This window comes from Emys orbicularis, chromosome 5 (assembly GCF_028017835.1).
Source record: "Emys orbicularis isolate rEmyOrb1 chromosome 5, rEmyOrb1.hap1, whole genome shotgun sequence".
Lineage (NCBI taxonomy): Eukaryota > Metazoa > Chordata > Testudines > Emydidae > Emys > Emys orbicularis.
The window spans coordinates 22,124,019-22,138,282 of record NC_088687.1 but is presented as its reverse complement, the minus strand read 5'-3'; the positions used below and the strand labels follow the sequence as shown (position 1 = coordinate 22,138,282).

The 14,264-nt window shown below is 39.9% G+C and overlaps 1 protein-coding gene across 2 annotated transcripts in view; it reads left to right on the top strand.

The window, feature by feature from the left end:
• GRID2 (glutamate ionotropic receptor delta type subunit 2) overlaps positions 1–14,264 on the top strand; it is a 1,035,124-nt gene that overhangs the window by 561,205 nt on the left and 459,655 nt on the right. Inside the window, exon 3 of one of the 2 annotated variants that reach the window (XM_065405036.1) lies at positions 10,756–11,040. The exons of the other annotated variant lie outside the window; for it this stretch is intronic. Within the exon in view, the coding sequence (XP_065261108.1) occupies positions 10,756–11,040 (285 nt within the window). The remainder of the gene's footprint in view (positions 1–10,755; positions 11,041–14,264) is intronic. 2 annotated transcript variants of the gene reach the window in all.

Genomic DNA, 14,264 nt, shown 5'->3' with positions numbered 1-14,264 from the left:
GATCTAGCTGGGATATGATGGGAGAAGAGGCATCGGGATGCCAATCTATCATGATGAGCTTTTTTTTCACATGCACATCTGTGCACACAAATGAGTTGGGAACCAGGACATTAGTATTTTGAGAGAGACTAGCACACCAAGGGGCTTTGAGTTGATCTGTTATTTCATAACAGCGTAAATGGTTAGGCAGATTGTCATATAAAGTATAGCATTTTAATTTTTGTCAAGTAGTGTCAAGTATACTGTGTAAATTTTGTTTCTTCACTTAACAATAACATTGTCCTGGTATGTTTAATGAGAAGTGCATAAAATGAGAATTATTAATGCCCAAGGTTTAAATATAGGTTTTTTCAAATGCTTGCACAGGGCCTTTAAAAAAACTAATAACTAGAATAAAACCATATGATTTTACCAGGGTGTTATCGTTTGATAAATTGTCATTAATTTTGTATTAAGCTGCTTTATGACTCAGCCTTTTCATTTCTATATAATTGCTGCTATGCAGAGGGCAAGCTTGCTGTTAAATACTATATCAGACCCAATGCACTGCTTAATAACCCCTTGTACAGAGCTGAGAAAAGAAATTAAAAGTAAAAGATACAGCTACAGCTCAGGGCTGAAGTGAAGAAGGAAACTCATTAGCTTAAAGTGACATATGCTTCATTTAATAAGTAATCAAGTATAATTCAATGCCAGTTACAAATATAAATTATAATTTTTCATTTTATTTAATTGCTTCAGAATGCCACATATGTAAGCACACAACTGAATGGAAATTGCTTACACAACAGTGAAGGAAGGCCTGTAATGTTTTGTGGCATATGGCTCGCATGCCTGTAAGAAATAGGCTTGAACCAAAGCCCTGAATGGGGGACCCTGAACTTTGGAGATGTTCACATCTGAATCCCTGTATTTATGGTGGTTTGAACCCAAACAGCAGTTCCAAACATGCTTGTACTTTGGGGGGGGCAGGCATGGGAGGTTGAGATCCAGATCCAAATTTTGTGTCATAAGTCTATCTCCGTCTGTTATCTGTACAGCAAAAGGAGCGACACTCGCTCAGTTTTGATAGCGGCAAAGCAGGGAGACAGGCAGTGGCAAACTCACAAATGTTTAGTGATGCTCGAACATCATAATGTGCAGATAGAGAATACTAGTTTAGAGAAAAACCTAAAAGTATGGATGCTTACCTGGGCCTCTTAGTTCTGTAGAACTGAACAGATAACCATATAGTATTTTGGCACCTCAGCTTCTGTTCCCAGAGAGAATCTGGAATGTCAGAGGATGTGCAAAGGTGAAAAACAATGAAAGGACTTAACCAAACTTTTTGAACGTCGTGGTTCAGTTCCAGTTTTTCTGTGCAAGTTTGTCACTGGCTCTGGCCCAGTACTCGCTAATGTCAATGAAAGGTACTCCCATTGACATCAAGGAGTTTTGGGTCAGCACCCCCATTGATTATGGGGATGAGGGTTTCTTGAGCACTTGCCTATTGGTAATTTGTGTTTGCAGTAGTCATGAATGGGATATGAGAAATGGGTAACTATGCACCAAATCTTTGTAAAACGGAGAGATTACATAATCAAGTGTCCAAGGGCTCAGCAGAAGGGATACTGCTGGTCAGCATTAATCCTATGGTCTCCTAAACTCTGCAGCCGTAAGCTCTTGTAGATCCCAGGAGTGCTGAAGGGGTGAAACCTCAGTCAATGCAGTTAGAGGAATAACCGACTTTCCTTTAGCTATAGGGCTGCAACTAACTGGAGCTTGGTAAATTGACATTCACCCAGCTATATGTTCCGACAGTGCTCTTAAGTATGTTTTGTGCTGTTGAGACTCTGCCAGTTGAACCATTTATATTACTTGCATAATATTAACATTGTTCACTGTGGATGGCATGTGTTATCTCTGAAAAATTCTAATAGCCCAGATGAGACACATATATTCTTTTTTCATGGCAAAGAGCGAATGGATTTTTGTTTCGCTTGGGCTGGTATATGGCATGTTAGCAAGGCTTGTGTAGTGTATGAAAAACAGAAATGAAAAGGAAGAGGAGGAGACAGGCATCAGATGGGATTTAAAAAAAATAGCCAACCTGGCACTTTGTCCAAAATATGGACTTTGTTAATGGTTTGAGAAAGTTTAATTAACTTACGTAAAATCAGCTTCCATTTTCACACTCTTCACACACTGTGGGTTCCATCTGCTCTAGTTCAAACAGGAATTATTCCAAGGAAGCCCTTTTGTCTATGTTATACAGGAGGTCAGACTAGATTGCAATGGCCTCTTCAGGCCTTACAATATATTTAATGAACCTTGGATGGAAAGAAGGAATGCTGAAATACTGTGGAAAAATAAATCCTTTCTCCTGAAAAACTTGTGAGATTGCCAGCCCAGTTTTCAAGGCTCAAATGGTGGCTTAGTTTTGAGTGAGTAAGTATAAAACACTGGTCATCCTTGGCAGAATCCTGAATATGGAAGAGAAACTCTATCCCCAGCTACATCCACAGACAGATCAGCTAAAATTCCAGGTGCTGTACTTAGTGGTAACTGTGCTGTATTTGTATCCTGCAGAGATGCACCTCCTTCTCCAGGGTGTGTGTGGGTGTGATTTTTCTTAAATTTTTTATTGAGATCTGAATCCAGACATTAAGCATGTATTCAAATTATATATATATATATATATATATATATATATATATATATATATATATATATATATATATATATATATATATAATATTTTTCCTCCACACAAAGAAACCTCTAACCTGAATAAGCACCATGTAACTACAAATCCGGTTTAGCAATCAGGACCAAATAAAATCCCTTAAATGTTAATAACAAGTTACTTTAAAAATATCACCACTCTGAGTTATATATAATGTATTGTTGGAGGAGGAGGGGGCTAAATGCTTACAGGTAAGAAGATGTTATCAAGGTTGATTTCCATAACCCATGCCAAAAAAGTGGAACAGGAATGGATTTGGGCACATGTATCTCTAGTTCAAAGGAGAACATTATATAAAACCCAGTCATGCATACTTTTTTTCCTGCATTCTTTCAACCAGAAGATCTTGCCTTTATTTCCTTATGGACGTATCTTGAGGTATATTAAAAATGTGCTGTCACTCATCTTGAAATAAATCAGTTATAAATCCAGGTTGAACCACTGTATTATGAAAGAAGAATAATTTGCAGGAGCAGAATTGGTATCTAAAAATGACTAAAAAAGATTTATTGAGAATTAAGTAACAAGATCTCATGATAATATGCCTCATAATTATATTTTTTTATCCTTTTTCCTTCCTCAAAGATTATGAACATAAAGCAAAAAGATCTGTAGTTTATCTGTTTAAACTTCCTTTACATTTTCATGCTAATTTCCCTTTTCTGAACTGGTGATCTCTTCTGTGTTTAAGCCAGGAATGTTTTAGACTTATTTAAAGACAGGAGACACTGCTGTAGAAACAGAGATCCACTCTGTGGTGGGTACAACTGCTCAAGGGAAAGAGAGAGGGCAGAACACAGGCTAAGATCCCTGAACATTATCCCTTTGCCCCTGGTGTGGGGAAGGCATGAAGATCTGCTTGTTTTCATCACCTTTCATTAGGGTGACCAGAGAGTAAGTGTGAAAAATCCAAGACAGGGGGAGAGAGGGTAATAGGAGTCTATATAAGAAAAAGACCCCAAAATCAGGAGTGTCCCTGTAAAATCAGGACACCTGGTCACTCTACCTTTCATGGTCAACATCCTGAGGATGAGAAGGAAATGAGGAGCAGCTAGCTATTCCGTCGACAGGGGAGTGAGACAGAGGGAGGAAAGGGCATCCTGAGCAGAGAATGACAGTAATGAAGTTCTCCTCTGTTGTTCAGCCAGAGAGCTTTCCTTATTGTAGCCATCTAAAAGAGATTTCCAAAATAAGCAAGAAATTATGGGTAGATTTTCAAAAGGTGCCTAAAGAACTTGGATGCCCGCACCTTTTCCTCAAACTAAATTTCACTAACAATGATTGTATAGCACAATTAATTCTCCTTATTTATATGTGCACTACTTGCTTTATAAACATGTTTTTAGATAGAGAATCTTGTTGCTAAGTTATGGCAGTCAGTAGCCATTGTTTCCAGTATATAAAGCACAAATTTTCAAGGGTTTTTTTTTTGTATTCAGCTATTTTAAATCATGTTAGATTGAAAGTAGTTAGCCCAAGCTGACAGCCCAGATGTTAGCTATTTATTTTAAATGAAATTGGTTACGCTTTTTAAAAAAAATAAATAACTTATTGAACATAAAAATTGGATTTTAGTGCATTAAGAAGCTGTGCCAAACTCCAACTTAAAAGAATCTCTAAAAGATTAGTTTTTATTGGAAACCAGCCCACTATGTGAACTTCAGGTGTTTTGGAAAAGCCAAGATAAATCTGAAAACTAAATACTAAACATGTATACATTTGAAAGCATTTTCAAGTTATCTTATAGCATAAAGGTTCTTGTAATGCAGCAGTGCATTTCTCAAGGTTTATGTTCTTTTCAGAAATTATTTTTCATAATCTGGAAAATATTGTTTTTTAAATTTAAATTTTTAATGCATTTTCAACAAATTAATAAATGCTCTACACAATATGAATAGGGTGATAAAAATGAAATTGTTACTCATTAAGGACCTGAAGTCCTATTGTGGAAGTTCTGTCTGTACGATAGCAGGATTGAGAGTTAGGCTATGTACACATTACAGGTTATGTTGGTATAAGTTATAGCGCTCGGGGGTGTGAATAAGCCACCCCCCTGAGCACCGTAAGTAACACCGACCTATGTGCTGGTGTGGACAGTGCTATGTCGGTGGGAGAGCTATAAAGGGCTGACATAGATACCGCTGCTCGCGGGGGCTGAAGTAATTGAGTCAACGGGAGAGTTCTCTCCTGTCAGCTTAGAGCACCTGCCCTAGCAGTGCTACAGTAGCGCAGTTGCAAGCTGTCATGTAGCCATAGCCTTAGTGTGAAATATGGTTAACATCAGAGGTGAGCCTGAGTCACACAACTGTAGGGATTCCAAAGGTCCCACCCCAATATTTTTGATCTACTTACAAAAGTAAAGACACTCACTCTTAAGCAGAGAGTTATTTGTTCTCCTAGGGTGTTAATAGAGAGTGATGATGTAGTACTATCATCAGTGCTCCCCGATGTGCCAATGCCTTCAGCTTATATGGTTCTCTATCAGTGGGACCTTGGGGCAATGAATGATTTACTTACTATGGCATAAATCATCTCCTCTCTCTAGGATAAATGAGACATTTTCTAGGATAAATGAAACATTTGAGAGCATATGAAAAAACAGTGTGAGTCCATTATGGTCTTCCTTTGTTACAGGATGGAGAGGCAGAATATTCTAGACGAACGAACATGAGACTGGGGGTCAAAAATTCCTGAATTGTGGTTTTGCCAGTGACTCACTATATATGGCCTTGGGCAAGTCACTTAACTGCTGTGTCTCTCAATTTCCTCATCTGCTCCGTGGAATTAATACTGTTTACTTAGTGACCCACTGTAAGGAATGAACATTTACTCCAGTATTCTCTAAACACAGAATGAGAAACACTGCAATAAATTACTGGTTGTGGCTGGGGGATGTCCAATTTTAATATCATCCTGTAACAGGGTGGCCTGTTCCTCTACGGGTGACAGTTATCAGTCCCAGCTTGGAAGGGGTCAGGTGAATACTACAGACTGCTGAGTGAGCCAAGCTGAGAGGAGCAGTGGAAAGGCTGCTGTAGTACAGGCAGAGCCGTCCCTTGCATAGGGCGAATCGGGGTGACTGCCCGGGGCCCCGCACTTTGATAAAATTGGGACTGTCCCGATATTTAGCCCTTTGTTCCGCGTTCTGACCGATGTATGATCGGGACGCCATTTGTCCTGATATTTAGGTGAGGTGGGCGGGCAAGTAGGGTGAGGAGGCAGGCAGGTGGGTGAATGGCGAGGAGGAGGGGCGGACGTTGGGGGAGGGAGGGCGCGGGATGGACGGCGAGGAGACTATCGGGGAGGCTGATTTGTCCCGGACCCCGCATCCCCCTAGGGACGTCCCTGAGTACAGGGGAAATGAATTGAAAGAGATCATCACACCTGAGGGTGAAGATACTCTTTGGGGTGGGGGCTGAGTAAAACTTAATAGCTACGCTGCTATTGAAAAGGTGTAGGGTTGTGGGGGGTGGAGCTCTGAGTGCCCCATGACATGGTGAGCCTATTTGGATCGTTATTCAGTGGTCTGAAAATCTGTCTCTGGCATTTTGTTTTAGAATGGTCACTCCTTTCCCATAAGATTGGACCAAGCTTTATCTTGGCCGGGTTTGTAGGGAAGGTAGGAGAGTTGGAGAGTGAGCCCGCCCAGCTCTGCACTCACCCCGGGCAGTGATAGCTCCTGTCTTGTGGGGCAGGGGCTGGGGGTTGCAGAGTGAGCTAAGCCCACCTGGCCTTGCACTATCCCCAGGCAATGGTGGCTCAATTGTGTCCCAAGGTCTTGGCAGGGGCCTGGCTACCCACTCTGGTCTGTTGGCCTTTGCTGCTAGAAGCACCCTGCCACAGCGTCACATGGGGCTCATTGGGGATTCTCTTTGACTTGAGCATGTGTGTGTCGAGTGGGCCAAGGGAGAGGGCAGTTGGTGAACTGGACTGATAAATTTGGGGTGACTGAGCTTCCTGCTGCCTATGCCTGGAAAGAGACTCTGCCACACCCAATTCTCTTCACAGGCTCAGCTTTCTTCTTCAAACATAAAAGTAGGCAAAACATGAAAAACAAAAGCACTTCCTCTGCTCATCTTGGATACATTTCCTAGAGGCTTGCCTCCCTCAGTGCTGAAAGCAGGACCCACCCTTCCCTTCAATTCTCCTGACTCATGCTCTACTCCAGGAATTCAACATTCTGGTACAGATCTCTCTACTGAGCTCTCTTAGCCCTTTATAGGGGTCACCTGACCCCTCCCCATCTGGGTCTGATCAATGAACAGGTGTGGCAGGCCATCCTATTATATATCCACCATGTGATGCTTGTGAGGATAAATTAATGTGTACAACTCTTGAGATATGTAAATATTATTATTAATCCTGTATTCCTTAAGGCTTACTTTGTCACACCTTTCATAGAATTGTATACTAATCCATTTGAATTTGACATTTCTACTATATTGAAGAAGGATGTAAAGACATGGGAATGTTTATGGTATATTGATGGTAAAATAATGTAGCTTGATCATATTAGGAATAGATTCAATATCCGCTTTAAAATATGACCTCTCAGGTAGTGAAAATAAATTAAAGGAGTCTTGAATGACAAGATGCTTTTAAAGTCCTTGTGTAATCTTTTTACTTAGAGGTAGGGCACAGTACTGGCTGATTTCTTCAAGCTTGGGAAGGAATGGAGAAAGGATTTTCAGATGCTTTTGTGCTGTAGTTAGTGAAATGAAAAAAACTACCACTGAAAATTTGGATAAGCACAAAAAAGATTTAATTAAGCTTTTCACTGTCTAAAAAAGATAATATATAGGGCTCAATCTTTCACTTCTTACAGAGGCAAAATTCCCATTGAAGCCAATGGGAGTTATGCCTGGATGAGGAGTGTGTATAATGTTTTGACGCCAGGAAATGGTTTTGTTTTGTTTATGTGGGTATAAACTGTAGAGATGGCTCTCTACCTAAAAGATAATTCAGTCGATGGGAGACTGATGCAGCGAGAATGAACATTCCAAATAACAAGCCTAACTGCCTATACATGCAGTTAATCAGAGTTTGTAAGACTAACTGTAGGTGCGAAAGTGCATTTGCCAGCAAAATTGACTGGATTACCATCCCATCTCAACACACACATACACTCCTTGTATGCATAACTGGGGAAGCAGGAGCCTTGGGGGCAACTGCAATCCTCATGCTTCAACAGTATTCATAATAGAGTGACCTGGAGTGAGCAGATTGCAGATGCTCTTTCAGTCTGTGTGCTAGGAGCAGGATTTGGCCCCATGAAGCAACAGAATAAATCCAACATTGAACTGTATGCTTTTCCCCTCCTATTTTGCTTTGTTTCAGTAACACAGTGCACCATGGAAAATTTCCTCTGTTTTGCAGTATTATAGTGAGTCTCCTGATTATTTTTTTGGTCATAAGGAGTGCCTAGAAATATAGACTTTTGACATGAGAAGGATCCTCAGGGTGATTTCTGTAAGACTGTCTCTGACTGTGATGTGTTTTGTAAAGTCATGTTTGAGAGACTATGGGTGCAGGGCATATTTTATGTAAAGGGACGTTGTCGGGTCCATTTAGGCCTAAAATTCAGCAGCACTGAAAAATCTTTTTTGCAAAGATTGGTAACCCAAAAAAAAAAAAAATCTAAACTAAAAATAAAGGATAATTTTTTTAATGACACTGGCAATTTTTATCTTGGAAGGACTAGCATTCCCTGCAGGACTTGCACTCTAGATATCACAATATTTACCCAATGTATGAAAAGAGCACTGGAAAAGTGATTAGAAGCTGAGTAAAAAGAGACATTAACTAGTCTATCTCATTTTTAACCTGACAGTGCCTCTTCCATCCATTCTGGGACCCAGCACAAGTAGTAAGCTATACTCTGGGCATCTACACAGGAGAAGGGGTCATTTTCCCCAGTTCCAGTGCTTTGGAGCCACTCTGTGGAGGCTACTTTAACATAGTACCCCAATTGGCTCCCAAAAAGCCTACATTATAGAGGGGAGGACAAAAAAACCTGTGAAGTAATGAATTCTTTGCCATCATCTTCGCCCTTCTTCACTTGTTCATTTGTGCTCTGCTATGCAGGGAAGCCCCGGAGAGCTGGACTCCATGATGTTCAGGAGTACGTGCAGAGCCAGCACTAGGCATAAGCAGACTAAACAGTTGCTTAGGGCCCCGTGCAGCTAAAGTGGTTCCCCCATTCACTTTTTTAGTATGCGTTGTGTCTGTGTGTGTGGGGAGAAATATTCCTGTTTAGGGCCCCCAATGGGCTAGCACTGCCTCTGGGTATGTGCATCCCTGGATAACCCCATGGAAATCCATCTCCACTTTACACAGCAGAGCCACACTTTTCCTGGTGCAGAGGGACCTCCCTGTCTGTGAAGCAGGATACTGAACTAACAAAAAACATGAAATAATTCTGATGGATAAATCTAGTGATGTGAAGTATTGAATAACCCCTTCCTTCAATCCTAATTGTCATTTCTTGAATGGTATATTATTTTGACATACACGGTGACTTTCTTTTGACTCTTTTAGAAGTAATCTTGAATATTACTAAATATTACATGGTAAATGTATTAATTTTATATGAAAAAGCTTCTCTGTGTCCATGATCTCCCATACAGTCTTTTGGCTACATGGGTAGGATTATAAGGGCTAGACTGTGACATCCTTATTCACATTGAATAGTGCCTTATGCCATAAATAGTTATATTGAAGTCAATGGGAATATTTGTAGAGTAGTGTAAGGAGATGACAATCTGATCTAACAGGTCTGATAACAAAATATGTCTGCCATAATAATACTTTAAAGGCCAAAATTTTCACATGTGGGTTCTTCATTTGTGTCCTGACCTGCTGTGTGCACAAAATCTGCACACAAAATGGGTAATTGCACAACTAAAGTACTACATATGCACCTGTAAATACCTATTGTATTTTCCTGCACAATTCTGTTTTGCATGTATGAATACAGGGTAACTGCACATGTAGTTTTGCCAGTCTCAAATTAGGCATTTAAAAAATTGTCCCTGGTTTGTGCTCTAGGGAATTGCATTACAAGCTGGTGTTGCTGACTTGCTCTGGCTCTCAACTCAATTAGAAAGACAAAATAAACACTTCACTCTGTACTTTATTTCACAGAGTCATGCTTCAAAATTATAGCCTAAATAATTATTTATTCTTTTTATTGATTGATTGCATTAACATTAATCATAAGTACCTTTGGTATTCACGTGGATGTCATTAGTGTAATATTCAGAACTTCTGCTGTAACTCAGCCTTCATTGACTGGGCTGTTAGTTACAAGGTGTTACTTTTTGCATGAACATGGTTTTCCAAAAAGTGAGGAGGGAAAACTTGCAGAAATTCTGCCCTAAGTTTTGAAAGCAGCATTCTATTTATAAGACTGTGGGGGTTTTTTTTGTTGAAACACTAAAATAGACAAGTTAGATCACATATACTGTACATTTCTTGTATAACCCAAGAGCCATTCAGTTTTTGGTTCTTTCTGGACAAGCTAATGTGCATGACTATATTCAGTTGCCTTCAAAAGTTGACAGCTAGTCTGAGCTGTTATTCTGTCAAGTTCTGCATGTGTAATGCAAATATCTTATTCCCAGAACGGGCATGCTGGACTTCAGAAAGTATTTATCTCCCCAGAAAATCCAGTTATTTTAATAGTTGGGTTTAGTTTGTAAGAGTCTATATTTATAGAATAAGTTTATGTTCTAGCTGAGTTTCACTTCCAGGACAGGGGAAGGAACAGTCTTACTGCTCTTGGTAGTGATGATAGGTAAGGCAGTTTGAACTGAATAGACAAGCCTCCTGACTTTTATAGCACAAGGTAGATTTTAGATTGGTCTGTTTTATAGTAGACAAGATTATTGAATTTACAAAACGCTAACTTCTTTTTACTTCACTGAAGCTCTTGCATGTCAACTCCCAGTATTTATTTGTTTCAGCAGAAAAATAAGCTGTGAGCACTGAACTGCCCTTGTCATATTGAATATCATTGTGTTTTCTTACAGCATGTGACCTTATGAACCAAGGCATCCTGGCCCTTGTCAGCTCCATTGGCTGTACGTCGGCGGGATCCCTGAAGTCCTTGGCAGATGCCATGCACATCCCTCACCTCTTCATCCAGCGTTCAACAGCTGGGACTCCAAGAAGTGGCTGTGGCCTCACCAGGAGCAATCGAAATGATGACTACACACTGTCTGTCCGCCCACCCGTCTATGTAAATGACGTTATATTGAGGGTGGTCACGGAATACGCCTGGCAGAAATTCATTATTTTCTATGATAACGAGTATGGTAAGTATTTATTTAGTGGGGTGATTGTTATCAAATCCGTAATTGTATTAAAAACTATTGCATTAAATCTTTAAAATCTTCCACATCATTACATTTTGCATATAAGCATTTATGGCTATGTTCGGATTTCACATAACCCCAGAAAACTCTATTTCTAAAAGCCATCAATTTCTTTGGCTTTGTTTGATAATTCCTTTGATAAAGTTAAATGCAGAATTTATCTAGCCTTCTATCTTGTGGTGTTTATGAAGTGTAAACGATTTTAATGAGTTTTGTTGTTTGCCAGTGTGTGCAAATAGATTATGACAATTCAGCAGATAGAATATATGACTTCACACTTCTAGAATTTTGTCAAGGGGCGAATCTTTTGTATGTACTGGAGTCTTTTGTGGGGTAGGAATTTGAAATAGCAATGTAAGCAAGAAACAAACTTTAACGGGAATGGGCTGGTTTGGGTGAATGCAGGACCCCCAGGTAAACTTCTTGAATAGAGATCTAGAAATAGACACTTGGGTTGGGGGAGGGGGGAAGGGGCAGAAAGGAGAGGCATTCTTTTTAAAAACCTTTGAGTGCATGTAGTGCGTATGAAAGGTGCTGAACCACCAGTCCTGTATCACCAGAAGAAGTACAACACACAGTGCAAATTAGCCCATTCTATCCAACTGTGTGTTTCAATCAATTTCTGAAGGCATCACTTCTCAGGTTTCCTGAGAGTAGGGCTAGTCATGTTATAATCAATACATTATTGGGGTAATTTCACCATTTTTTCTGTTCATGAATTGTTTTGAAACCAAACCTGCTTTTTGCAGAAGTATTTACAGTTAGTTTGGATGAACATTTAACAACTTATTATCAAACTTAAGTCTTCAGGTTGTGAATGGTTCAATTCAGCAATATGCTATTCATATTTAATGGTGTCTGACTGATCACCCAAGTAATATGCTGTTGAATTTGTTCTCTGATTAAATGATAATTTATTAAAATTAGGACAATATAGAATGATGAATAGCAAATAATAAGTATTTATAATAAAATAGCCAGCAGTCCCAGTCAATATGAGAACCCCATTGTAATAGGTGCTGTACACACACACATGAATACACAGTCCCAGCTCCAAAGAATTTTTGGTGATGAATTATTGTCCACGAATTAACATGCTTGTTCACATCTAAACATAAGTATGCTCATGAAGAAGAACCATCCCCCAAATGTTCATGTAAACAAAACATCTATTTACACAGACATTCATGAATAAAAAAGGGAAGAAACATTACAATTAACTAGTAGTTGAGAATAAGAAAGAACGTTCACATTGTTTTTGCAGCATTCCATTTGTTCGGTTTGAGAGGGTATTTCAGACTCCATGTCCTTTATGTCTTTAGTCTCTGTTTCAGAATCCCACTGTGGTGACAGTTTTATAATGTGGATGTCTGTCCACTAGCAGTAGGTTTGAGATTAATTCATTCTGTGCCCTGTCACTTCCAGACATAAAATGAGGCAGGAGCATCTTTACCAGATGTAAAGTGAGCCACTGGGAGACCAGAGACCTAAGCCTGTGGTTGACAGAAAAGCCAGCAAGCAATGTCCCTCCACTGTCCTCAAAGTGGCTCTGACCTTTTTTGGATTTCTCATGGGAACACAGGAATTACTAGTTCAGTATCCTGTCTCTGGCAGTGGTTAGTACTAAGTTAGAGGAAAGTTCAAGAAACTCTGTAGGAGGCAGATTTGGAATAATCTGCCACCCAAGGTTATCTCCTCCTTACCTCCCATAGTCAAAGATCGACTTTAACCCTGAAGTTTGAGATTTTATGTCCCTTCTAGTTTTTAAACATACATTCTACTATAACTTGGAATAGTCTTGTTATCTATATACATGTCCAATCCCTCTCTGAATCTTGCTAAATGCTTGGTTTCAACAACATCACATGGCAGTGAGTTCTACATTCTAACGATTAGTTTTGTGAATAAGTAATTCCTTCTATAAGTTTTGAATATACAAATTCATTGTCCCCTTGTTCTTGCATTATCAGATGAGAACAGAATTTCTAGATGCAGCTTTTCTAGACTATTCATTATTTGCATATGTTTGTCATGTCCCTTCTTATTTGTCTCCTCACTAAAAGTAAACAGTCCCACTCTTCTCAATCATTTTTCTTATCAGAGTTTTTTCCATGCCCCTAATCATTCTTGTGGCTCATATCTGAACTTCCACCAATTCTACAGTAACCTCTTTGTGATAGTGTCACCAGTCTTGAGCACAGTATTGCAGATGAGAAGAAAGTACTGATTTATATAATAGCATTATAATCAGAGGGGTAGCCATGTTAGTCTGTATCCACAAAAACAACGAGGAGTCCGGTGGCACCTTAAAGACTAACAGATTTATTTGGGCATGTGGTTTTTTACCCACAAAAGCTTATGCCCAAATAAATGTGTTGTCTTTAAGGTGCCACCGGACTCCTCGTGTTTTTTGTAGATTTAAACAGGAAACTGTTTCCTTATTTGCATATCCCCCTCCTGGTGACACACAAAACCTCCTCACTTAACGAGCCCAATTTACCTGCCTGGGGATTCAGGACGTGGTCCAAGGAAGGATCACTCAGGGGTCAGGGTGCTCACCTGGAACCCGGCATACCCAGGCTCGGTTCCCTGTTCTGTTCCAGACTTCCTGTGTCACCTGGGGAAAGTCACCGGGGACCGAAGTTTTCCAAATATTGAGGCATTAACAGGGATTTTCTGAAGCACCAAGGCACCCAACTCCCATAGGTGTACCTCAGTTCTCAGGCTGTGAAATGGGGATAAGGGAATTTTCCTACCTCACCGGGGTGTAGTGAGGATAGATGCAATAAAAAATTATGAGATGCTCAGATATTATGGTGACTGGGGGACATGTGTATCTAAGGCAAAAAAAAAATCTATTACTGTGGGTGTGATGTAAAGATCACTGAAATGAATAGAATGAGTGCCTCCCTTGCCTTCATTTGGCCTTGGACCATTCCCCGATGCAGCAATTAATGGATATGCCTTCCTATGACAAAACTGCTGGTTTGGTTACGTGATTAACATGAGTAAAATTGTCTAGTGCACGAAAAGCGTCTTAATACCTTGTAGGGTATGATGAAAAAGGCTATTACAACTCCATGGGAACCATCCCGTTGAGTACAGTGTGAATTGTCAGGCCCTGCGTTCATAACTCTGAAGCAGCAAAGTTATGAGAAGTTGTT